This window comes from Macaca nemestrina, chromosome 15 (assembly GCF_043159975.1).
Source record: "Macaca nemestrina isolate mMacNem1 chromosome 15, mMacNem.hap1, whole genome shotgun sequence".
Classification (NCBI taxonomy): Eukaryota; Metazoa; Chordata; class Mammalia; order Primates; family Cercopithecidae; genus Macaca; species Macaca nemestrina.
In genome coordinates, this window is record NC_092139.1 from 33,328,075 (window position 1) to 33,355,181 (window position 27,107).

Sequence of the window (27,107 nt, forward strand, 5' to 3'; positions counted from 1 at the left end):
GCTCCGGCTGGCCCAGCATCTGTTCCCTTGCTCTGGAGAAGTGCCCTCCCCTTGTACACTTGGTTCTGGGGGGCTGCCAATTCTAATACTCTGCCTCCAGGCACTGGAGAGGGCAGTGACCCTGGCCTGTCCATCGCGATCCTCCATTTCTCCAGTGGGAGTGTCTGGCTCACGGGCCAGGCCAGGCCTTATAGGTTTATTGAGGCCAAAGCTGGGAGAAACCTGTTTTCCTCTGGGGTCACTAAGCTGGAACCACAGAATTCAGGAGCTGTTTGTGGCCATGAAGCTCTCCCCAACGCAGGGAGAAAGGCTGTCCACAGTGGTGGAGAGTGAGTCATGAGAAAGACAACTGTTTCTTGATTCCCTGAGTGGAATCTCCCCCAATCTCCCCCGACGACTGCCTGTCGCCACGAGCCAGTGCTTTCATGGCACATGCTCACTGTTGCCTGCCCTCCCGGCAGCATCTTCCTCTCTTCCTTGCTAGCATGCCTGACGGATTCTGTTCCCCTCTTTGAGCCTTGTAATCCCAGGAGGTGATTCTCCACTAGTCTAAAGCTTAAACTCTAAGCCAATCATGTTTCCTAACCCCCTCACTGGTGAATGGTTTAGACTTGGGCCTGTGACCCAGTTTTGGCCAATAAAGTATGAGAGAGGCTGCACGGGAGATTTGGGGAAAACCATCCCTCCCTGAGACATCATTTCCCCTTTCTTTTTCTGGACATGGCTATGTGAGGAGTCAATGCTGGGAGCTGCGGCAGCTATCTTGGGACCATGAAGGGATGACCTAAGGAGCAGGTGGACATGCTGAGAATGCTCCTGAAGTAACCTTGGCTCTTGGTGAAGAGAGGGTTATTAACCCACTCTGAGCCTTCTACCCCTGGGCTTGCTGTAGTGTGAGATGACAAAATTTCCCCGTTTAAAGACAGTTATATAGGTTGAGTATCCCGTATCTGAAATGGTTTGACCAGAAATGTTTCAGACTTTTTTTGAATTCTGGAATATTTGCATATACATAATGAAATATTTTGGGGATACAACCTAAGTTTAAACATGAAATTCATATTATACATATAGTTTGAAGGTAGTTTTATATATGTACACATATACATACATATATTTATATACATATAAATTTGAGAGACAGGGTCTCATTCTGTCATCCAGGCTGGAATGCAGGGACATGATCATAGCTTACTTCAGCCTGGGTCTCCCAGGCTCAAGTGATCCTCCTGCCTCAGATCCTCCCAAGTAGCTAGGACTACAGGTGTGTGTCACCACACCTAGCTAATATTTTAATTTTTTGTAGAGATAGGGTCTTGTTGTTACCCAAGCTGGTCTTGAACTGCTAGCCTCAAGTGATCCTCCCGCCTCAGCCTCCTAAAAAGAGTTTTATACAATACTTAAAATGCTATTTTCTGCATGAAACAGTTTGTTAAGTCCTTATGTGTGGAATTTTCCACTTGTGGTGTCATGTCAGTGCGCAAAAAGTTTTGGGTCTTGGAGCATTCTGGATTTCAGATTTTCGGATTAGAGACGCTTAACCTGTAGGTGGATTTTCTATTACTTATAAAGAGTGGATACACTGAAGAACAAAACCAAGGCAGTTTGAGCGGCACGGGATAGATAGCACCTGACACTCAGGTGCCAAGGGGACCCCAGTGAGGGGTGCTACAGGTCTCGGCTTAGAGGTTTTCTCTCCTGGAAAGCCCCTGCATGTGCCCCCCGGGTTGGGTTAAACAGTTCCCTCTAAGCTTGCTCCCATTTTGCCTCATTTCACACCATGCTGCACCATGACCAAGTGGCCAGAGGCCGGGGCCTGGGCATGATGAACACAGTCAGATGAATCAATGAGGATAAGGAAACCAGGCTGGAGAGCCACAGGAGGAAGAGGTACATGGGGAAGAGACAGGGGGATGTACTGACTGAAATGGGCTGTGGGGGTATGGCCTGGCAGGGGTAGGGGAGGGGTTCCCTATGGCAGGGTGGTCACTTACGTTTTATTGGTGCCTCAAAGGACTTGGCCACTGTCACCATCACATTGGTGCCAAATACCTAGAAGGAGAAAAGAGCAGTATGAAGGAAGTAAGGGGCTGTGGGGGAAGAATGGCTGTCCCTGGGCTTCTAGAAGTGCTGTTGCCTGGAATCTGAGGGGAGCTGGGAGGGGCTCCGGTGCAGATCTGAAGTTGAGGTGAAGTAGCCACTGATACTGGTTCTGGGCAACAAAGAGGGGAAATTCGAGGGAGTATAGAAAGGACTTCTGATGGCCCAAGCCAGGCAGCCTATGTTTGTTCACAGTTCTGTTCCTCCCAAGTGATAAAATCCCCCAGCGCCACCCACTCAAGAGAAGAGGCTGCCTGGGGCCAGGAAAAGGGTGCCTGAGTCAAGCTGACCTCAGTCCCTCTGCGATGCCTCTCAGAGTCAATGTGAGAGGCATCACAGGCCAGGGCTGGTGTGCAGCTGAGCACAGATGGCCTGTCCTCCCAGGTCAATGCCCTTGCTGGGCCCATTCATCAACATTCTTCCACCCCTACCTGAACTTCTCTGAGTCTCAACTCCCTTGCCGAGGAGACATGGGATTAGGTAACACCCCTACTGGCAAGGAAGATATGCAGGTGGTTGGAAGGCACTGGGCACGAGTGTGCTCTCAGAAAGAGGTAGAATCTGCTCTCTCTGGCTCCATCTCACATATGGGCCCAGAGAGGACTTGCTCTGGGGTCTGGAACTTCAGCCCAAAACAGCTCTTCTTTATCAGATGACTGCCACTTGGGCCAGACAGGCAGGGCAGTAGGAAGATGAGATGGTCCTGGAGCCAGACATCCTTGGTATCCCTGCCTGACTCACCCAGAAGACATCGTAGATGAAGAGTCCGCCCAGCAGGATGCAGCCAGTGCTGACATTGTTGAGGTGCAGGAGCTCTACTCCATTAAGGGAGAAGGCCAGGCCAAAAAGGTTGTTGGCAATCCAGTGCTGAGGAAAGCGGGGAGTGAGACCAGCTTGCTGTGCCCCACCCTGCCCTGTCAACCCCATCCTCCCCTTCTGCCCAGGTCCCGGCTACTCACCTTCCTCAGCAGGTACCAGACGCCAACGATGCTGCTCAGGCCTAGGCATACCAGGTCCTTGGTGTCAAATTCATAATTGATGATCTCTGAGCAGAGAGGCCAGGTAAGTCCACTCCCCGGGGCGAGGCTACCCCTCCCACCTGTCAGCCCCTGGATGGAGGAGGGCATGGCTATGGGCACTGCGAGAGGTTCACAGGCTGGGGGGGGCTAAGCCTTGGCTGCCCTAGATTAGTATGAGTTTCAGGAAGGGGAGCGCTCACTGGAGCCACTCCAACCCCTCCAATTTCCTACAGGAGGGAATGGAGGCCCAGAGAAACTTACAAGCCTGGCACAGGGTCAGCGGGAAGTGGTCTTTGGTGTTACAAGCACAGGCTTTGTTACTTGTAGCTGGGTGACCTTGGGGAAGGCAGTTCCCTCTCTGAGCTTCAGTTTTCTTATGTGTAAAAAGGGGACAACGGCATCCCCTCTGAGGGCTGCTGTGGGGAATAAGAAAGATAGTCCTTACAATGCCTCCAGCACAGTGCCTGGCACATAGCGGGTACTCAGTCAATGCCAGCTGCCACTGAACCCAGGTCTTTAGAAAGGTCTAAGTTAATTCTGGAATCTTTCTACTTTGCCACCAAAGGATGAAGAAGGTTAGTGGCAGCCTTAGTTCACTAGCAGGCGATGAAGAAGGGAAGAGATGCAGGTCTCAAGGAAAGGCCAGAGTCCCCGAGGCTGCTTTTGTAGAGGGCCCTGTGGTAGACATCTTGATGTTAGACCATTCTTGATTGCTTCCAAGCTTCCTAAGAAGACAACTAGAGGCTGTGGAGTTTGTCGGGAGTCACAGAGTCCAGCCATTCCTTTCACATTCCAGAGTGTAGCCGACTGCTTACTGCTTGTCCCCTAATTTGTTTTTTCCTCTGTGGTAAGAGCACCCTGATTTGTTTTCTATAAAGTATCTGTTAAACTCATTTAGCATAACCACAGAAGCATTGTCTTCACGCTGTCACACACAGACACAAACACACGTACGACACAATCAATATCTACATCTAGCCCCCCAAATGCATTCCTTCTGAGACTCATTTATATGTCTTCATGTGCCACAGCCCATCATTTAAATAATGGATGTTTTCAATGCCAATTCCTTTGTTGACTTTCTCAATGTCTTCTGCAGACATCTTCATGACCCCAACACACAGAGCATGCTGTTTTCCTTCTGCTGTGACTGCTACAATGGTATCTACCGCAGCAGGGTACAGCTTAGCTCCAGGAGAAGTTAAACCTGGACACATAATATTTGCGCCGCTGAGTACAAATTTGATAGCTCCTTTATCAACCTGCTGGTGTGGCAGGATAAAAGGGTATTTGTGAAGCAATCTTAGAGTTGGACAAAAAGGCCCCTTTCTTTGTCTAAAAAACAGTAATTCTCCACTTACGGTAAGGATTTCTGTATGTTCGTGGCATCGTACTATTTTGACAGGATCTTTCTTAGGCATGATTTGATTAAGCCATGGTTCAATACCTGGAAACTGCTCTACCAGTTGGCTCTTAATGCCCTTAATAACTGACGTTTTCAACTGGATGCAGTTGGACACACTTTCCTTTTCATCAAACTTCTTGAACATGATCCAGGGTGAAGCGGGCGACAACAGGCAAACAAACGGAATTGGCAAAGCTCCGGTAGAGTCCCCTGCAGGAAGGCCAGTGCGGGCGCCACGCGGACTGCCGGACGGTCAGAGCCGTTGTCGCTAACCGGAAGATGACACAGCCAGCGCGCTTTACGGCCCGGTGAAATCTGACAACTTCCGCTCTCTTAACGCCACGTCACGACTGCGCTTGGCCCACTGTTTTTTCGACTGCTGATTCCTCTCCAATGAGGATCGCTGAAACAGTAGGGCTTGAGAAGCAAGAAGTGATACGAATGCTTTCTCCTTGCCGAAAGAGAAGACAGGAGCTCCGCACCCTGATGAGTTAGTTCCAACTGGACATGAGGCCGACTCACGGTCATTTTCAAGCTTCTCTTATAGCTAAATGGACCCGGAATATGGATGCCTCTCCTTTCCTCTGGCTGGACAGTGGAGTGATGACACCACCCTGACCCGAGGGCCAGCGCTGTATATGGCGGAGCATGAGATAGATAGGGTGTGGGACCTTGAAGACTCTGTGGTACAAGCTTAGCCTTTTTACTATTTTATTTATTAATTTTTTTAGACAGGGTCTTGCTCTGTCGCCCAGGCTGGAGTGCAGTGGTGTGACCGTGGCTTACGGCAGCCTCCAACTCCACGGCTCAAGCGACCCTCCTGCATCAGCTTCTCAGTGTTGGGATTACAGGCATGGGTCACCGCGCCTGGCCAAGCTTAGTCTTTTTTTTTTTTAGACAGTGTCTCACTCTGTCGCCCGGGCTTGAGTGCAGTGGCGCGATTTAGGCTCACTGCAACCTCCGCCTTCCCAGGTTCAAGCAATTCTCCTGCCTCAGCCTCCCGAGTAGCTGGGATTTCAGGTACACGCCACCATGCCTGGCTAATTTTTTTTGTATTTTTAGTACAGACGGGGTTTCGCCATGATGGCCAGGCTGGTCTGGAACTCCCGATCTCAAGTCATCTACCTACCTCAGCCTCCCAAAGTGCTGGGAGGCATGAACCATCTCACCTGGCCCAAGCTTAACCTTAAAAAAAAAAAAAATCAACAATTGTTTCTTTGATAGAGGTTCCTTAGAGATGCACAAAGCAATCACATAAAATTGCTGCCGATTAGGGACAAGACAGCATGTGCTAGGCACCAGTAAGAGAGAATGCTATGGCCGGGCACGGTGGCTCACGCCTGTAATCCCAGCACTTTGGGAGGCTAAGGTGGGCGAATCAAGAGGTCAGGAGATGGAGACCATCCTGGCTAACACAGTGAAACCCCATCTCTACTAAAAGTACAAAAAAATTAGCCGGGTGTGGTGGCGTGCACCTGTAGTCCCAGCTACGCGGGAGGCTGAGGCAGGAGAAGGGTGTGAACCCAGGAGGTCGAGCTTGCAGTGAGCCAAGATTGTGCCACTGCACTCCAGCCTGGGCAACAGAGTGAGACCCTGTCTCAAAAAAAAAAAAAAAAAAAAAAAAAAAAAGAACTAGATTTCACATGCTCAGTATTTTACAGGAGAGAAATACCTGCTGGGCGTGGTGGCTCACTCACGCCTATAATTCTAGTGCTTTGGGAGGCTGAGGTGGGCAGATCACTTGAGGTCAGGAGTTTGTGACCAGCCTGGCCAGCATGGCAAAACTCCATCTCTACTAAAAATACAAAAAAAATTAGCTGGGCGTGGTGGCACAGGCCTGTAATCCCAACTACTCAGTTGGCTGAGGTTTCAGTGAGCTGAGATGGTGCCACTGCACTCCACCCTGGGTGACAGAACAAGGCTCTGTCTCAAAAAACAAAAAACAACAACAAAAAAGAAATACCTGCTATTTGGTCAAGCCATTGATAATCTTGTTACAGTATTTGAATCCATTCCCTAACCTCTAAATTCCAGGATCTCCACACTTCCCCATAGTTTGCATTTTTTTTTAAATTAATTTTTTTATAGAGATGAGGTCTCACTATGTTGCTTAGGCTGGTTTCAAATTCCTGGCCTCAAGTGATCATCCTGTCTTGGACTCCCAAAGTGCTGGGATTACAGGCATGAGACACTGTTTCTGGTCAGTTTTTATTTTTGAAAAAGAGCTGTGGAACCCCCTTTTCAAACCTTAGGTGAGGCACTGATCACACTAAAAATATATACGAATAAAATAGTCACGAAGGCCAACTTTGACTGAGTGCTTACTATGAGCCAGGCAGCATGCTGAATGCTTCCACTTACTGACTCGCCATCTTAACAACATGACTGTGAAGGAGGTCCTAGATTAACACTTTCATTTTACAGATGGGGAAAAACAAAACAAAACAAAACACCCAATGCTCAGAGAGGTAAGGCATTCACCCAGGGTCCCATGTCTAGGTAGTAGCAGAGTTGGCATGTGAATCCAGGCCATGAGATTCCAGAGCCCACTTCTTCCATCATTCGCTCTACCGGAGAACCCCAATATTGGAGAGACAAAGGGAATGGCAGAGGAAGATACCCAAGGCACACTACAGGGAAAGTGGTTAGCACTGACCTTCCTTGTTTTCCCCAGAACCCTGTGTGAAGAGCAGCTGGTACTGTCGATTTGGAAAGGTGGCCGGAAAAAACTTATTCATGAAGGGGCTGGAAGGAAAGACAAAGCAAGTCGGCAAACAGAGCCCCCGTGGGCAGTCAGCCTTAACACTCCCCTGCCCCATTTACAGCTGGCACCCTTACAGCTGTCCTGATAAGTAGGTGTTATTGTTCCCACTTTACAGATGTGAAAACAAAGGCCCTCAAAAGGTAAGTGATTTGCCCAGAGTCACACAGGGGTCCTATATCTTGGCTGAGACTCAAACCTAGGTCTTTGCCCTCATAGTGATTTCTGTACTGCCTTTTTGTTAACATCAAAGAAATGCAAAGCAGAAGCAGATAGACTTTCAGGCAAAATACCATTTTTGGGAGAGCACAGGATCCCAAAGTCTGGCCCACATGCCACCTATATGAGTCCCTTGTCAAGAAGCATATTTGTGGACTCCCTTCCAGGCCTATCAAGTTGGTGACCTGACAGTCACCCCCACCCCACTCCATGACTTGACATTCTGCTCTCCAACAGCAAGCCTGAGATTTTTACAGACTCAGCTGGAATCAATCAGCCAGATGAATCATAGCCCCTGGGCAGGATCACCATCACATTCACTCCTTCCACAAGGCCTCAGTTGTTTAAGACCAGCTTGGCCTTGTCTCCAGAAGCATTCTCTCTGATTACCCAGCATGCCCCACCTCCCAGCCAGGCAGGAAGCAGAGACCTTTTCTGGACCTTTTTCAGAGCAAGATAAGCAAACCACGGCCTCTTGACCCAGCCTCGTGGCCGTACTGTGGAGTGGCTACAAGCCTGGGTGGCCCAGCCCTGAGGCCTGCTCTGCCATGCAGCTGTGGGAGACCATTTCAATGGCTCTGTCTCCCTGGACCTCAATTTTCTCACCCGTATACAGGGCTAACAATACCACCTGTCTCAGAGCATTGCTATGAAGATATGAAAGGCAGGACGAATGCTTCGCTTGGCATGGAGTCTTTAGCAGGAATGAGGCAGGCCAGGAAGTACCCACGTCACAGTGAAAAAGGGAGGGAAAAGGGAACTCCCTTTTTTTTTTTTTTTGAGATGGAGTCTTGCTCTGTCGCCCAGGCTGGAATGCAGTGGTGCAAGCTTTGCCTCTCGGGTTCATGCCATTTTCCTGCCTCAGCCTCCCGAGTAGCTGAGACTACAGGCACCTGCCACCATGCCCGACTAATTGTTTTTGTATTTTTAGTAGAGATGAGGTTTCACCACGTTAGCCAGGATGATATCCATCTCCTGACCTTGTGATCCACCCTTCTCGGCGCCCCAAAGTGCTCGGATTACAGGCATAAGCCACCGTGCCTGGAAGGCTCGATGGGAACTCTCTTCTAAAGACCCTGGTGGCATGGAGTAAGATGTAGATTCAAGGACCCTCTCTGGCCAGGTGCAGTGGCTCACGCCTGTAATCCCAACATTTGGGAGGCTGAGGTGGGCGGATCACTTGAGGTCAGGAGTTCGAGACCAGCCTGGCTAACATGGCAAAACCTCATCTCTACTAAAAAAATACAAAAATTAGCCCAGCGTAGTGGCAGGAGCCTGTAATCCTAGCTACTCACGAGCCTGAGGCAGGAGAATCGCTTGAACCCGGCAGGGGCAAAGGTTGCAGTGAGCCGAGATTGTGCCATTGCACTCCAGTCTGGGCGACACAGCGAGACTCCGTCTCCAAAAACAAAAACAAAAAACCATCTCTGGCCCTCCATTTCTCCACTTTTCAAAGAGCTGATCCCTCCCAGCCTGTAGAGCTGTGGTGTGAATGATGGTAGGGCTTTGTGAACAGAAGCGCAGCAGGTGTAAGGGCAGAATTGGAAATGGGCTCCCACAACAGGGTTTTGAGGCGGTGGGAGGCAGAAGCTGGGTGGGTGACTGGAAGCTACTTTCAGATTAGTTTGCTGAATCAGTTTTGGGGGAGTCTGAAGTCAGGGTGTGAGTGCAGGTATGGACAGAGGCAGAAAAGCAGGCTGAAGAGCTAAGCCCTTTGCCCATCTTAGCCGGCCTCTTCCTTAGGAGCTTGGTGCTCAGTTTCTCAACCAGCAGAGTGTGACAGTTAAAGACACGGACTCTGGAGCCAGACTTCCTGGGCTCAAATCCTAACTCTGCCACTTATTAGTGGTCTGATCTTGGGAAAGTTATTTAACTGCTCTGTGCAACTGTTCCTCATCTGGAATGCTATAACACCTTTCTTGTAGGGCTACTGAGAGGATTAAATGAGCACTTGGTACCCTATAAACTTAACTGCAGCTTCAACTTCAAGTAGCAAGTCTCCAGATTGGTGTCTGTTATTCTGAGAAAAGAGAGGCTGCTCAGCACTACACAGGGGAAGAGTCAAGCGACTAGGCTAGCATTGAGTCTGTGGACTTGAGAACGAGGCCCTGTCTCATCATCTTCACCCTACCCTGGGGTGAAGATGCCTGGTGCCTGCTAGACATCTGCTAAATGCTTACTGAATGACTCTGAATGCAGACTTTTGTAGCAGGCAGAGATTCTTCCTGGCCCTTGATGGCTCATGTCAAACGTAAAGGTCATTCCTTCCCACTGACAAGCCACATCCTGGTGCGCTTCTCCCCTGGGGGTGGAAGGCAGGGTCAGTGAAACTGGTGACGTGGCTTCCTCCTCTGGGGTGGCAGATCTGGACCTTCTGGGCTTTTCCTCCCTCTAAGGTCAGCTGGGTGGGGCACGAGCTCAGACACAGATGATGAAGTAAGCCAAGGTTCCCTCTGCAGGAAGGATGTCTTGGGTTTGAATCTTGGTGACTACACAAGGTAAGGCAGGCTGTGGCCCCTGCCTTCCTCCAATACCCCAGCTGGGTTTTGTTCCCAAAGAGGCTTAATGTGGGCTTGGAAGTGGTAGTGGAGGTGGAGGGGATCCTAAGAACCTCAGCCTGTGCTGACACAGCTCAGGTGCAGCTCTCTACAGCCTTTCAGCAGGCCTCTCCTCTGCCAGTCCCCAGGAGACCACAGGCTCAATGACAGGAGGTGGCCAGCCCACCCTCTTTTAAGCTCCCCCAACTTCACTTTTGCCAAAACTGTAAAGAATAGGGGTTTTGGAGTCAGACAGACCTGAGCTCAAAACCTCACTCTGCCCTTACCAGCTGTGAATCCTGGTGGTCACATAACCCCTCTGAGCCCAATTTCCCTGTCTTAAACCTTTGGATCTGTTGTTCGGATCCTGAGGAAGGTCTAAGTTTATGGATACAGGCAGCTGATCAAAATTCTAACAACACTGTAGCCTTTCCTTGAGAAATTATTTAAGAAAACTCAATTTAATTGAAACATCAATTTAATTAGTGGACCAACTTTCTAAAAAGCATGATCAAATAATCCCTTACTTACTAAAATTATTTTCACTGGATTCAGTTCTTTTCCATGTTAACTTTACAATAATGATTTCCTTCATCTGACAGTTTTTGGTCCCCATCAAATTTTTTAGCCCCATATGGTGAGCATCCCTTCTGCCTACAGCCATCCATTATTCTTATTTTTATATTTTTGAGACAGGGTCTTACTCTGTTACCCACGCTGGAGTGCAGTGGCACAATCAGAGCTCACTGCAACCTCTCTGCCTCCCAGGCTCATGCGATCATCCCACCTCAGCCTCCCGAGTAGTTGGGACCACAGGCACACACCACCATACCTGGCTAATTTTTGTATTTTTTGTGGAGACAGCGTCTCAACATGTTGCCCAGGCTGGTCTCGAACTCCTGAGCTCAGGTGATCCACCGGCCTCGGGCTCCCAAAGTGCTGGGATGACAGGTGTGAACCACCATGCCCAGCCGATCCATTATTTTTAAAAGGTATGGTTTTCCCAGGTCAAATTTTGTTGCTCTAAATTTCATTAAGAAAATGATTCTTCTGTTAGTTTCTAGTCACTCATACATTTTACCATGTGCACTTTTAGCTGCTGTTGGTTTTTAATTTTCTGTTGATAATATCTATCTATAAAAATTATGAAGTGGCTAAAAGATAATCAATTCTCTCTCTCTCTCTCTCTCTCTCTCTCTCCCCCCCCCATTCCCCTCCCTCCCTCCCTCTCTTTTTTTTTTTCTTTGAGATGGAGTCTCCCTCTGTCACCCAGGCTGGAGTGCAGTGGTACGATATTGACTCACTGCCACCTCTACCTCCTGGGTTCAAGGGATTCTCCTGCCTCAGCCTCCCGAGTAGCTGGGATTACAGGGGCATGCCATCACACCCGGCTACTTTTTTGTATTTTTAGTAGAGATGAGGTTTCACCATGTTGCCTGGGCTGGTCTTGAACTCCTAACCTCAGGTGATCCACCTGCCTTGGCCTCCCAAAGTGCTGGGATTACAGGTGTGAGCCACCATGCCCAGCCTCAATTATTTCTTGACATAGATTAATCATCTATGAGAAATTGGGACAATGTCCCTTAGTTATTGTTCTAAAAGGGAAAAAAAGTCTTTGGTGTCGAGATGATAAAGGTTCATAATACCGCGCCTAGACAGCTGGGTAGAGATAAGATCTTCATTGTAGGGTTGTTGCGATAATGTTAAATAATCAGTTCCTCAGCAAACAGCCTAACAGTGGCTTTCAAAACACACTGGGCTCTCTCTGAGGTGGAGGCTGGGCTGTGGTGAGACCTGGGGGTCTCAAGCCTCTCACAGATGCTAGGGTAGGATGGGCTAGAGTTGGGGAGGATCCTAATCAGCATGGGAAAGGACACCCAATGTCTGGAAGTGACTGCCCCCACCCCACCCCAGGTCTACCACGAAAGGACAGGTATGTCCTATGAGCAAGGGCGACTGGGCCTGCCATTATCTTGGTTGGGTCCAAGTCACTCAGGTTGCCTGGGCCTCCATTTTTCAGGATGCAGGGCTGGACTAGAATTCTCCCAAGCTAGCTAGAATAAAATTTTGTGGGTGAAGAATCAGTGCAGGTGAGGACAACAATGACCTCAGTTGGAAGACAAGAGGTGAAGTCCCAGCTATGTAACCCTGGGCCAGCCACTAGGCTCCCTGTGTGCTTGGCACTGTGCTCTAGGAATGTTACAGCCTGGGGCTCACTAGACCCTCCCCACACCTCTGAAGAGGTATCTGCAGTCTCTCCATTTTATAGGTAGAAGAACTGATGCTCAGAGCTTGAGTAACTTACACAAATTAGAGCTGGCAGCACCAGGTGTTGGTCCCAAGGCTGCCTGCCTCTTGACCCCATGCTCCTGACTACCACACTGTCCTGCCAGTGTGCCTAGAAGAATGAAGTCACATTCATATTGGCCTTTTTTTTTTTTTTTTGAGATGGAGTCTCACACTGTCACCAGGCTGGAGTGCAGTGGCACGATCTCGGCTCACTGCAATCTCTGCCTCCCGGATTCAAGCGATTCTCCTGCCTCAGCCTCCTGAGTAGCTGGGACTACAGGCATGTGCCACCAAGCCCAGCTAATTTTTTTTTTTTTTTTTGAGACGGAGTCTCGCTTTGTCGCCCAGGCTGGAGTGCAGTGGCCGGATCTCAGCTCACTGCAAGCTCCGCCTCCCAGGTTTTAGGCCATTCTCCTGCCTCAGCCTCCCGAGTAGCTGGGACTACAGGCGCCCGCCACCTCGCCCGGCTAGTTTTTTGTATTTTTAGTAGAGACGGGGTTTCACCATATTAGCCAGGATGGTCTCGATCTCCTGACCTCGTGATCCGCCCGTCTCGGCCTCCCAAAGTGCTGGGATTACAGGCTTGAGCCACCGCGCCCGGCCATTTTTTTGTATTTTTAGTAGAGACAGGGTTTCATCATGTTGGCCAGGATGGTCTCGATCTCCTGACCTCGTGATCTGTCCGCCTTGGCCTCCCAAAGAGCTGGGATTACAGGGGTGAGCCACCACCTGGCCTCATATTGGCTTTCAGTGCTTTTGGGAGCAGATTCTGCCTATGCCCTCAATGTGCACAAACTTTCCAGCACCTGACCTCTCCCTCCTTTGTATGTCTTCCAGGTTTCCTACCCTTCAAAGAAGGGTAGGAAAGTTCAAGTTGAGTTCCTTCCTTCTGGGAACCCTGGCCACCTCTTGGTCTATCAGTGTTTCTCAGCCTGAGGCTGCACCTCTTCAACGGGGTAGACAGAAACATACTGGGACATCTTTGTAGTCACAAGCTGGGGAAGACGGGTATGCAACTCCCATTTGGTGAGCAGGGCAAGGATGCCAACTGTTTGTAATGTGTGGGATAGTCCTGCAGAGTGGAGAACTGGCCTGTCCAAAACACAAGTAGCAACCTCCCTAATGAACCACTCTCCCCACTGAAAGGACATGAGTGTGTGGCAGTTTGAGTTAAGGTAGCAGTGGGAAGAGGATGGGCTCTGGACCACACCTGGGTTTGAATCCTGGCTCTGTTGCTTATTAGCGGTGTGATCCTAGCAAATTTCTTAACCTCTCTGGGCTTCAGTTTCCATGACTATCATACAGGTGTGAAAGCAAAAGCAACCCATATAAGGTTGTCTGGCAGGTTAACACAGATAATGACAGTGACAGCTAATAGTTACTGAACACTTTATATCGCCAGATACTGTGCTAAAGCTTTCCACATGACCCCATGGGAAGGGTACTATTATTTTCTCCACATTCACTAGGAAATTGAGGCCAGAGAGATTAAGTAACTTGCCCAAGATCACAGAGCTATTAAGTGGCAGGGTCTGGACTCAAAGGTAGTCAAATTCCAGAGCCCACGCTCCTAACTTTTTACTGTGCTGCCTCTGGCTCCTTATGAAACAAGATCATGTGTGAGAGGCCCAGCATGACGCTTAGCACACAGCTAGGCCACAACACCCGGCAGGTGGTACTGGTGTTACTCACCTGAGTACTGTCACAACTAACATGACATTACTGCTCACAAATCACTTTCCCAACAGCTGTGGTGGTGGAAACACCCACCAGATCCTCATCATTTCTATAAGGAAACTGTGGCCCAGAGAGGTCATTGTTCTTGTCCTAGTCATCTACAGTGTGCAGGGGAAAGAGTCCCTTGAGTTTTATAGCCAGGATTCAAACCTGGCTCTGAGTGATGCCAAAAGTCATGTTCTCATCCAAGACCCTGTACTGGTTCCCGAGAAAGCTGCTTCAAATGTTGCAGAGAGATGCCTTCTGACCTGATGGTGTGGGATAGGGCCAGGATTCCCAGCACGAAGAAATACATGGACAGCAAGAGGTTGATGTACTCCTGGGAGAATATCTGAGGCAGAAATACAAAGAGAAACAGGAAGTTAGGGTTGCCAGTGGCTGTGAGGAAACCAGAGTCCCTGCTTCTCTTCTGGAGGTTGGTTTTACCCTTCTTGAGTTGGGGGACTGTCAGGAAGAGTCTCAGACAATACTAGTGGCATTCTAGTTTCTGCAGCTGTGGGGGAAAGGGAGAAACCTCAAGCCCCCAGATGTACCTTGCAAAGGGGTCTGCAGGTTTACGTTTAGTGGCTCTATTATCTGGAGAGAAGCAACTATGTTTGTGCTCAGAGTGCTGCACAGGGGTTCTGAAGGGATAAGGGAGTCTTCAGTATAGAGCCCAAGAGAGCTGCTGGAACCTCAGAACTCACTCTTCCACACTTCCTTCTCCCTGTTTAATCATCCAGGGAGCCCCTACAGAGTGGCCACCCAGGCTCCAAGCATGCTAGTTACAAGACATCTTTCCCACTCCATTTTCCACATTCTACTTTCTGATGACTCCTCCTGCAGTGATGGCTGAAGCTATGACGGCATCCCTGACAGCTGCTGCTTGGTCTTTTTGTCGTTAGGTGAAACTTGAGAAATATTCTGTCACGATGTTCCAGTCAATGGTCACGTGTTAATTCTGGACTTTGGAAAGGCTATGCCATGGTGCACCATGTTTGCTGCATCACTGCTGAATTTATTACTATGATGGTCTCTAAGCTGGAGGGAATAATGTGCTGTTGTGTGGGGTATAGGGAACCTGGCCACTCTCAAGCAGGGCTGTTTTGGAATCTGCTGAACACCTGTCAGATCATATCACTCCTTTGCTGGAAGCCTTTCTGCAGCTAACTTCTGCTCTCATAAGCTGAAAGCTCACATCCACCTGTTGGCCTCTTGCCCTCGTGGTGGCCACCACAGGTCTCCTGAGCCTTGGCTCACACATGCTCTTGCTCTACACACTGCAGCCACACTGGCCTTTTTGCAGTGTGATGTGTGTGCTACATGCCCACCCACAGGCAGCCGTGGACAAGCTCTCCTGCTGCCTGAGATGTTCTCCTCTCGTCTGTCTTCACCGAGGCCACCCCTACTCAACCTTCTTTAGCTCCCAGATCAGAGAAGCTTTGCTCACATAGTTTCCATGACACAATCAACCCCTCAGTAATTCAGCCCATATTGATTGATTGCCTACTATGTGCAGGGCATTGTGCTAGACATCAGTGATTCAGCAAGGAATCAGGCAAAGCTGCTGCTCTCCTAGAGTTCATGGGCCAGTGAGGGAGAAAGAATCTCGAAAGAAACAGTTACATATATTGTTAGGTGGTAATGGGCACTAAGAAAAACAAACCAGGGCAGGGAGATAGAAAATGAAAGGGCAGAGCTGCTATTTTAGACAGGTGGTCAGGGAACGCTCTGGAGGAGAGGACATAGGACGAGAGTCATAAATGAAGGGAGCAGGTGCAAAGGTCCTGAGGTGGGTGCATGTTCATGTGTGCAGGGACTACAGAAGGCCTGTGAGCCTAGAGCTAAGGGAGCATGGGCACAGTGTCAGGAAAGGAGGCTAGGTGGGAAGAGGGAGCCAGACCCTGCAGTGCCATGGGAAAGTCTTTAGATTCACCTGCATGAGACAGGCTGGTACTGGAGTGCTGGGGGCAGGGTTTGACATGATCAGACAGCATGAGAGGACCCCTCTGCTGCTGTATAGAAGACCCTGCAGGGCAAGAGGGGAAGCGGGAGCAGGAGGGGGACGGTGCCCTGGCTTAGAGGGATGGAGGGGAAGTGATAAGCAGTGTAAGGATTCCAGATCTGTTCTGCTCCCCCTACTCCTGCCCTCCCCGAGATGGAGTTTCACTCTTGTTGCCCAGGCTGGAGTGAAATGGTGCAATCTTGGCTCACTGCAACCTCTACCTCCTGGGTCCAAGTGATTCTCCTGCCTTAGCCTCCCAAGTGGCTGGGATTATAAGCATGCACAACCACGCCCGCCTAATTTTGTATTTTCAGTAGAGATGGGGTTTCACCATGTTGGTCAGGCTGGTCTTGAACTCCTGACCTCAGGTGATCCACCTGCCTTGGCCTCCCAAAGGTGCTGGGATTACAGGTGTGACCCACTGCACCCAACCTCCAGATCTGTTCTGGAATTGGAGCTGCAAGATGTGTGAAGGGGCTGGATATGAGGGCTTGGTGGGGCAGGGAGGATGACTCCTGGGGTTTCGGCTGAGCTAGGTCAACGCAGGTGCTGTTGTGGATAAGGGGCTTGGGCAGAAGCTTCACCCTGAAGCTGGTTCTTCCATGCTTTCCTAGTGCTATGGACCTCACCTTGACAGCACTTTGTACAGGTGTAACTTCACATCTATCTATGTGATTGGTGTCTGTCTCTAGCGCTTAACAAGATGCTTTTTTTTTTTTTTTTTGAGACGGAGTCTCGCTGTGTCACCCAGGCTGGAGTGCAGTGGCGCGATCTCGGCTCACTGCAAGCTCCGCCTCCCGGGTTTACGCCATTCTCCTGCCTCAGCCTCCGAGTAGCTGGGACTACAGGCGCCCGCCACCGCGCCCGGCTAATTTTTTGTATTTTTAGTAGAGACGGGGTTTCACCATGTTAGCCAGGATGGTCTCGATCTCCTGACCTCGTGATCCACCCGCCTCGGCCTCCCAAAGTGCTAGGATTACAGGCTTGAGCCACCGCGCCCGGCCTAACAAGATGCTTCTTGAGGGCAGGGATGGTCAGCTGTGTTTTTCACTTCAGTATCCCCAGTACCCAGCCAGGGCCTGATGTAGCAGGCTCTCAATAAATGCAGAATGACTGAATGGAAGGGCAAATCGGTGGTCCATAATGTTAGTGCTACAAGAAAAAGACCTATGAGCAGACTTTGTAGGCATATGAATTGTGCTTTATTTATGAAGATGTGGCATACCTCTCACATTGCATTCTTTCAATCTGAGCCCTTGGGGCAAACTGCTCTCAGGCCACACCTCTGAGCTTCTGGGTGGTTTCACTGTGACCCATGCGGATTGGGCACCAGGTCTCACTTTCCTTTGTGCTTTGGCTGCTAAAAAGCCAGAGCCACAACTAAGCCCATTTCTAGCAAGAGGACAGGCTTTAGAGCATGGGGTATGGGTGTGGTCCTCAACCAAGGGTTGTTTTATCTTATTTTAATTTTCTCCTTTAACTCTATTTCTTTTGTTTTTCTTATGCTGTTGGGTTTAATTTTTTGAGTTGCCTCAAGGGAATCAATTTTAAATAAGGTGGGATAAAGTAAATGCTATGATTTTGTGAAATGTTACCGTATTGTAAAAATTTAAAACTTATTTTAAAAACCTATTTTACAGATGATGCCTCAACATCCCCACAAATAGACTATGAACATTCTGCCCAGGTTCTCCTTCTGGCTCTCCTCTTTTTTTTTTTGAGACGGAGTGTTGCTCTGTCGCCCAGGCTGGAGTGCAGTGGTGCGATCTTGGCTTCCTGCAAGCTCTGCCTCCTGGGTTCATGCCATTCTCCTGTCTCAGCCTCCCGAGTAGCTGGGACTATAGGCGTCTGCCACCATGCCCAGCTAATTTTTGTATTTTGTTTAGTAGAGATAGGGTTTCACCGTGTTAACCAAGATGGTCTCGATCTCCTGACCTCGTGACCCGCCTGCCTCGGCCTCCCAAAGTGCTGGGATTACAGGCGTGAGCCACTGCACCCGGCCCATTTCTTCTTCTTCTTTTTTTTCTTTCGAAACAGGGTCTCACTTTGTTGCCCAGGCTGGAGTGCAGTGGCCCCATCTTGGCTCATTGCAGCCTCGACCTCCAGGGTTCAAGTGATCCTCCTGCCTCAGCCCCTAAGTAGTTGGGGACACAGGTGTGTGCCACCACACTGGTTAATTTTTGTATTTTTTGTAGAGACAGGGTTTCACCATGTTGACCAGGCTGATCTTGAACTCCTGGGCTCAAATGATCTGCCACCTTGGCCTCCCAAAGTGCTGGGATTACAGGCGTGAGCCATGGCACCTAGCCTCTGGTCCTCCTCTTCTATGACCTAATACCATACAAACATACTGGTAAATCCCCTCATGCTCTTTGCTTGTACCACCCTGAGCCCCAACAAAGGCACTTGTCCAGGGGTCCTCCCCTCTCCTTCCTTCTCTCTGTCCTCTCCCCTTTCTCCTCACCTGCTTGGTTAAGTGGCTTCCTCGGAGCTCCTCCCATATGGCCCCCTGTGTGGCATGCATGCCTCCTTCTCTAGAACATGTGAGTATAGTAAATCCTGTAATTTCATAAGCCTCTCTGAGCATAGTTTCTGTGGCTGTGTGCGAGTGATCCTTAACGACTTCATAAAGGGGGCTGAGTGCAGTGGCTTGTGCCTGTAATCCCAGCACTTTAGGAGGCCAAGGCGGGAGGATTGCATGACGCCAGGAATTCAAGATCAGCATGGGCAACGTGGCAAGACCCCAACTCTACAAAAAATAAAAAAAAAAAATTAGGCGGGCATGGTGGTGCATGCCTGTAGTTCCAGCCACTCAGGGGGCTGAGATGGGAGGATTACCTGAGCCTGGGAGTTTAAAGTTATTGTGAACTATGATCGCACCACTACACTCCAGCCTGGGTGAAAGAGTAAGATTCTGTCTCTAAAAACAAGAAAAAAAAACCTCACAAGGGGAACTTCCTTTTTACAACACAATTGGTGATGAGGATGGGATCATTCTAAACTCAAGGTGAAAGTCCTTGAGAGAGAGGTATATGAAATGAAAGGATTTATTATACTCATAGGTCCTACAGAAGGAGACCCATGGCCAAGTGCCTTTCTTGGGGCTCAGGGTGAAAGACACAAGCAAAAGGGGATCTCACTGATATGTCTGAATGTCACTAGGTCACAGTAGAGGAGGGCGAGAAGGGAAATTGTGGCAGGGACCAGCCTTATCACAGGTACCTGTTCACCTGGGCAAAGTGTTCATGGCCTGTTGGTGGGATGTTGAGGCAACAGGAAAATATGAAGTTTTTTTGTTGCTTTTTTTGAGACGAAGTCTCACTCTGTCACCCAGGCTGGAGTGCAGTGGCATGTTCTCGGCTCACCACAACCTCTGCCTCCTGGGTTCAAGCGATTCTCCTGCCTCAGCTTCCCAGTAGCTGGGATTACAGGCATGGGCCACCGCGCTTGATTAATCAACTTTTTTGTATTTTTAGTAGAGATGGGGTTTTACCATGTTGGCCAGGCTGGTCTCGAACTCCTGACCTCAGGTGATCTGCCCGCCTCGGCCTCCCAGTGTTGGGATTACAGGCGTGAGCCACTGCACCCGGCCCGGAAGTTTTAAAAAGGTACAATGCAGTTACAACCTCCAGTGCCCCAACCAGGAGGAGGGGAGGAAAAGGGCTGAGGCAGAGCCGCTGTGGTGGGCTGTTTTTCTGTTAAGCAAACCAACCAGCCAGACGTCAGGGGGGAGTCCAGGAGGAGCCCAGCGGCTGTGCTGTCCAGGCAGCTGCCTTTCAGAAATCTTACTGGGGACACTTTAAAGGCATGGGGAAGAGGTATACTCTGTGCTTCTGGCACGAGGCAGACTGAGGCTTACCTGCCTAGAGAGGAGGAAAGGCTGAGCATTAGGAAGCCAGTGCCTTAAATAAAAATGCTCACACCCACTGCTGCCAGAAATTCCTTTTGGGAGCATCTGGTCTAAGGAAAGAATCCTAAATACTAAAAATGTTAGAAGGTCTCTCAAGACTTCAGAAATATCTGCCAAAAGCAAAGGCAGAAGCAATGGGCTGGATGTACACAGATCCACAGAGAGATTTTAAGGTACAGAGAGTGGAAAAGGAAACAGAGGGAGATGCAATGCACAGTTCTATTTATGGAAATGCAATTCCCACTCATACACACAGATACACCAACACTATATATTTTATAACAAACATATACATCTAAGGACAGAAGTCAAATGCATTAAAGCAGCTGCCTCTGGCAGAGACAGAAATGAAGGTGGGAAATGGAGGTGGATATTGGAGTGAAGTGGGAGAAAAAAAAAACAAAGTACGGGGGCCTGGCATAGATCAAGGATGGTATGCTATGAACCAAGGCACTTGATAAATTCAGCTGTTTTTTTGTTTGTTTTGTTCTGAGATGGAGTCTCTGTCACCAGGCTGGAGTGCAGTGCCGCGATCTCGGCTCACTGCAACCTCCAACTCGCTGGTTCAAGCTATTCTCCTGCCCCAGCCTCCCAAGTAGCTGGGATTGCAGGAGTGCGCCACCATGCCCCGCTAGTTTTTGTATTTTTAGTAGAGATGGGATTTCACCATGTTGGCCAGGATGATCTCGATCTCCTGACCTCATGATACACCTGCCTTGGCCTCCCAAAGTGCTGGGATTACAGGAGTGAGCCACTGTGCCTGGCCTAAATTCAGCTCTTTACCTGAGGTCCAGGAAAAAAGAAAAATAAATCTGTGAACAGTCAATGTTATTTAGTGCACTCTTATTTCTTAGAGTAAAAATCAGAATGACATTTTCTGTTTAAAGTGAGGGGGATGCTTTAAGTCAACTGTGCTGTATCTGCTTATAGGGATATTTTTCTTTTCTTTTTTTTTTTTTTGGAGACGGAGTCTCGCTCTGTCGCCCAGGCTGGAGTGCAGTGGCCAGATCTCAGCTCACTGCAAGCTCCGCCTCCCGGGTTCACGCCATTCTCCTGCCTCAGCCTCCCAAGTAGCTGGGACTACAGGCCCCCCGCCACCTCGCCCGGCTAGTTTTTTTGTACCTTTTAGTAGAGACGGGGTTTCACCGTATTAACCAGGATGGTCTCGATCTCCTGACCTCGTGATCCGCCCGTCTCGGCCTCCCAAAGTGCTGGGATTACAGGCTTGAGCCACCGCGCCCGGCCTGGGATATTTTTCTTTTATTGTCAGGGTAACATTCGTGTCCAGGCTGGAGTGCAGCGGCATGATCATAGCTCACCACAGCCTTGAACTCCTGGGCTCAAGTCATCCTTCAGCCTCAACCTCCTGAGTAGCTGGGAATATAACCCTGCACCACCATGTCTGGCTAATTTTTAAATGTTTTGTAGAGATGCGGTCTTGCTATGTTGCCCAGGCTGGTTGCTCGTGGGGATACCCTGTAACCATTAAAAAGAGCATTTCTCAGGAGGCTGAGGCAGGAGAATCACTTGAACCTGGGAGGCAGAGATTGCAGTGAACCGAGATCATGCCACTGCACTCCAGCCTGGGTGATAGAGAGAGACTCTGTCTCAAAAAACAAAAGAAAACAAAACAACAACAACAAAAAACAACAAAAAAAGAGGATTTATAGCTGGGTGTAATGACATACGTCTAGAGTCCCAAATACTCAGGAGGCTGAGACGGGAGGATCACCTGAGCCTGGGAGAACAAGGCTTCAGTAAGCTATGATTATGTGACTGCACTCCAGCCTGGGCAACAGAGCAAGAACTCATCTTTAAAAAAAAAAAAAAAAAAAAATGAGGGAGCTATGAAATAGGAAATAGGTGTTAAAAAATTATGTTTTTGGCCAGGCGCAGTGGCTCACACCTGTAATCCCAGCACTTTGGGAGGCCAAGGCAGGTGGATTACCTGAGGCCAGGATTATAGCAAGGTGAAACCCTGTCTCTATTAAAAATACAAAAATTAGCCGGGCATGGTGGCAGGCACCTGTAATTCTAGCTACTTGGGAGGCTGAGGCAGGAGAATTGTTTGAACCTGGGAGGTGGAGGTTGCAGTGAGCCGAGAACGTGCCACTGCACCCCAGCCTGGGCAAGAGTGAGACTCCATCTCAAAAAAAAAAAAAAAAGTTTTTTTATTCACTCACAGACTGGAAAAAACTAAAAATTTTGGTGCTATCCAATGCAGGTGAGCGCCTGGGTAGGCCAGCACGCTTGTAACTGTCAGTGGGAATGTAAAATGATACAATCTTTTTGGAGGGTGATTTGGCACTATCTAATTACAAATGGAGATGCATTGGACTTGGTAGACCTACTGCAGATAAACTTGAAGAAAATAAGTGCACAAATTAGGTGTATGAAGTGTTCACGACAATACTGCTATGATACCCCCAACATGGGACAGATCTTAAACACCCTCAGGGTACACTGTAAAACAGAACCATGAACAGCTGTTAAAAAGAATGAGAGAGGCTGGGCATTGTGGCTCATGCCTGTAATTCCAGCACTTTGGGAGGCGGGCGGATCACAAGATCTCTTGACCATCCTGGCCAACATGGTGAAACCCCATCTCTACTAAAAATACAAAAATCAGCTGGGCATGGTGGCACGCACCTGTAGTCCCAGCTACTCGGGAGGCTGAGGCAGAAGAATCGCTTGAACCACGGAGGCGGAGGTTGCACTGAGCTGAGATCGCTCCATTGCACTCCAGCCTGGTGACAGAGCGAGACTCTATCTCAAAAAAAAAAAAAAAAAAGAATGAAAGAATGGGGTAATTTGACTTTGTTGATATAAAAATACCTCTGTGGTAAGAATCATGTATTTGATACATATATAAATATATATAATTTAACATAAGTATAGATTTTATGCATGACAGAATCACAGGAAACTACTGGGGAGAGGATTATGGTTCATTTGTACTTTAGGTTGAAAAAAATTTTTTTAAATTTTGAGACGAAGTCTTGCTCTGTTGCCTAGGCTGGCAACAAATTTTTTAAATGATATACATTATTGATGAATTGATTTATTTATTTACTTATGAATGAGATGGGGGCTCACTGTGTTGCCCACACTGGTCTGTAACTCCTGAGCTCAAGTGATCCTCCCACCTTAGCCTCCCAAAGTGCTGGGATAACAGGTGAGCCACTGCACCAGGCCTACATGTATTTTTTTTTTAAATTGAGCCTTTTTTTGTTTTTAATTGAGACAGAGTCTTGCTCTGTCGCCAGGCTAGAGTGCAGTGGTGTGATCTCAGCTCACTGCAACCTCTGCCTCCTGGGTTCAAGTGATTCTCCTGCCTCAGCCTCCCAAGTAGCTGGGACTATAGGCACACGCCACCATGCCCAGCTAATTTTTGTTATTTTTAGTAGAGACTGGGTTTCACCATGTTGGCCAGGATGGATTTTTTTGTAGTTTTTGTAGAGATGGGGTTTCACCGTGTTAGCTAGGCTGGTCTTGAATTCCTGACCTCAGATGAATTCCTGACCACCCACTTCGGCTTCCCAAAGTGCTGGGATTACAGGTATGGGCCACTGCGCCCAGCCTACATTTTAAGATGTAAATTAAAGTCATCCTTGAGGAATTTTCAATGACCAGGAAAAAAGTTGATGTACTATTAAAAGAACAAGAAGGGGCCAGGTGTGGTGGCTCATGCCTGTAATACCAGCACTTTACAAGGCCAAGGCAGGTGGATAGCTTGAGCCCAAGAGTTCGAGACCAGCCTGAGCAACATGCAAAACCCCATCTCCACTAAAAACACGAAAATTAGCTAGGTGTGGTGGTGCACGCCTTGTAGTCCCAGCTACTCTGGAGGCAGAGGTGGGAGGATCGCTTGAGCCCACGAGGTCGAGGATGCAGTGAGCCATGATTGCACCACTGCACTCCAGCCTGGGTGACAGAGCAAGACCCTTTCTCAAAAACAAAACAAAATAAACAAAACAAGGGCCTGGCATGGTGGCTTACATCTGTAATCTCAGTGCTTTAGCAGGCCAAGGAATTGGTAACCAGCCTGGGCAACACAGTGAAACCCTGTCTCTAAAAATAAATAAATAAATAAAATCAGCCAGTTTTTTCCACTTGAGTCCAGGAGTTGAGGTTGCAGTGAGCCATGATTGTGCCAGAGAACTCCAGGCTGCGCAACAGTGAGACCCTGTCTCTAAAAAAACCAATCAACAAAGAAAAAACTAACATAAACAAAAAAAAGAAGATCTAACACTACAGTTATGATTATAATAATGCTAAACAGGCCGGGCACGGTGGCTCACGCCTGTAATCCCAGCACTTTGGGAGGCCAAGGTGGGTGGATCACAAGGTCAAGAGATCGAGACCATCCTGGCCAACATGGTGAAACCCCATCTCTACTAAAAAATACAAAAATTAGCTGGGCATGGTGGCATGTGCCTGTAGTCCCAGCTACTCGGGAGGCTGAGGCAGGAGAATCACTTGAACCTGGGAGGCGGAGGTTGCAGTGAGCCGAGATTGTGCCACTGCACCCCAGCCTGGCAACAGAGTGAGACTCCATCTCAAAAAAAAAAAAAAAAAAGCTAAACATACGCTTTTTAAAAGGCGTACTGTCCCCCAGGCTGGAGTCCCCCATCCATCCGTGGGGGATGGGGGTTAGATCCAGTGGATGGATGCAGTGGCTTATGCCTGTAATCCCAGCACTTTGGGAGGCAGAAGTGGGAGGATTACTTGAGCCCAGGAGTTTGAAACCAGACTGGGCAACAAAGCGAAATCTTATTTCTAGTAAAAGAAAAAATTGGCTGGGTGCAGTGGCTCACACCTATAATCCCAGCACTTTGGAAGGCCGAGGCGGGCAGATCATGAGGTCAGGAGTTCAAGACCAGTCTGACCAACACGGTGAAACCCTGTCTCTACTAAAAATACAAAAATTAGCTGGGTGTGGTGGTGTGTATCTACTCCCAGCTACTCAGCCGGCTGAGGCAGGAGAATCACTTGAACCCAGGAGGTGGATGTGGTAGTGAGCCGAGATTGTGCCACTGCACTCTAGCCTGGGCGACAGAGCAAGACTCTGTCTCAAAAAAGAAAAAATTAGCCGAGTGTGGTGGCGCGTGCCTGTAGTCCCAGCTACTTGGGAGGCTGAGGCAGGAGGATCTCTTGAGCCTAAGAGGTTGAGGCTGCAGTAAACTGTGATGGCGCCATTACACTCCAGCCTGGGGGACAGAGTGAGACCCTGTCCTAAAATAAATAAATAAAAAGCCCAAAAGGAGATACGCCAAATTGTTAATGACTACTTCTGTGTTGTGGAATTTATTTTTTCCTCTATTGATATACTTTCTTTAGCTTTTCTGAATGTATTACTTTTATAATCCAGAAAATAGTACAACTAAAGAGAGTTTGCAGTAACATGAGAAAATGTTTATGATGTTATTAATGTGAAGTGAAAAAAGCAGCTACAAACTGAATACACCATGTGGTCACAGCTACGGAGAAACCATGCACAGGGAGAAACAGTGGAAGGACACACCTCCGAAGGGCAACTGTGACTGTCTCTGGTAGTGGGGTTTTGGATGACTGCTGTTTTTCCCTTTTTACTTTTCTGTGTTTTCCAGGTTTTCAACACTGAGCCTGTGTAACTTTTATTGGGAAAATAAACCTCGATAAATTAAAAAAAAAAAAAAAAAAAAAAAGGCCATTAGTATGGTAGAGGTATGTCTGGGCACAAGCTATACCCCATCCCAACATAAACAGCACAATGAAACCAAACTGATATCACACAAACAAAACAAAAAGCTACATGGAGAAAAGAAATACAGACTAGTGAGAAAGGGCCCCAAACACTAACAGTTGTTGTCTTTGGGTAGGTCTAAGGGTGAATTATTAATTTTTCTCTCTTCTTTATTTTCTATAAATGAACATGCATGGCTCTTGTGATGGGAAAAATAAAATAAAATAAGATAAAATCATTTAGATCAAATGACACAACAGGTGGCAAAAGACTTACTTTGAAAAAGAGGTAGAGCCCCAAGAGTGTGCAGCTGGCGATGATGGGGAAGCGGGCGGCATCCCGGCTGGTGATCGTTTCAGGCATGTCCGAAGCATTCTAGGGGAGAGAAGAATGGCAATAGCTCAGCACGGCTGGTTCCCATGTGTTCCTGCAAGGCTCTGCAAATGCTGTTTCCTGGGCTAGGGATGCTGCCTGCCTCATTCTGGGGCAGGATGCTCTGATCCTGCCACTTTTTTTTTTTTTTTTTGAGACGGAGTCTTGCTCTATCACCCAGGCTGGAATGAAGTGGTACAATCTTGGCTCACTGCAGCCTCCACCTCCTGGGTTCAAGTGATTCTTCTGCCTCAGCCTCCCGAGTAGCTGGGACTATAGGCATGTGCCACCATGCACAGCTAATTTTTGTATTTTTAGTAGAGATGGAGTTTCACCATGTTGGCTAGGCAGGTCTTGAACTGACCTCAAGTGATCCACCTGCCTTGGCCTCCCAAAGTGCTGGGATTACAGGTGTGAGCCACCACGACTGGCCGATCCTGCCATTCTGCCATAAGGAGATCTGGACCCTGATCAAGAGACCAAGGAGAACCCAGGGCATGTGTGACACATCTGGGGAGAGGGGCTATGGCAGAGGCCATTCCAGTATGGAATAACTGAAAGAAGAAAACTTGGACACGAGTGATGCCACAGCAGTTTCAGACCTCTCAAAGACAATTGTTTTCAATTTTCTAATGGATCAGCTAAGAGGGAAAAATGACTATTCTGTCATCCAGTAGGTAATTAATATTATGAGTTGAAATTAACAACAAACAAGACAGACAATGGCTGAAACTGCACATAGGGAGACACCAACTGTGAGGAGAAGCAAATCTTGACAAAACTTAAATTTAAGAAATTTGGGCCGGGCGCGGTGGCTCAAGCCTGTAATCCCAGCACTTTGGGAGGCTGAGACGGGCGGATCACGAGGTCAGGATTTCGAGACCATCCTGGCTAACACGGTGAAACCCCGTCTCTACTAAAAAATGCAAAAAAAAGTAGCCGGGTGAGGTGGCGGGCGCCTGTAGTCCCAGCTACTTGGGAGGCTGAGGCAGGAGAATGGCATAAACCTGGGAGGCGGAGCTTGCAGTGAGCTGAGATCCGGCCACTGC

The 27,107-nt window shown here is 48.6% G+C and overlaps 2 protein-coding genes across 2 annotated transcripts in view; both read right to left on the minus strand.

Moving 5' to 3' along the window:
* LOC105496157 (histocompatibility minor 13) overlaps positions 1-27,107 on the minus strand; it is a 56,438-nt gene that overhangs the window by 17,175 nt on the left and 12,156 nt on the right. Inside the window, 6 exon segments of the mRNA XM_011766283.3 lie at positions 1,995-2,052; positions 2,842-2,967; positions 3,060-3,145; positions 7,181-7,269; positions 14,316-14,398; positions 25,963-26,061. Of these exon segments, the coding sequence (XP_011764585.2) occupies positions 1,995-2,052; positions 2,842-2,967; positions 3,060-3,145; positions 7,181-7,269; positions 14,316-14,398; positions 25,963-26,061 (541 nt within the window).
* On the minus strand, positions 3,152-7,174 carry LOC139358482 (MCTS family member 2). Its single transcript, XM_071079544.1, has one exon. It carries the CDS (start codon positions 4,667-4,669, stop codon positions 4,124-4,126), a length of 546 nt encoding a protein of 181 aa, XP_070935645.1. The 5' UTR covers positions 4,670-7,174; the 3' UTR covers positions 3,152-4,123.

Coding starts and splice junctions, on each gene's coding strand:
- LOC139358482 (XM_071079544.1), bottom strand. CDS start 4,669: ATGTTCAAGAAGTTTGATGAAAAGGAAAGTGTGTCCAACTGCATCCAG.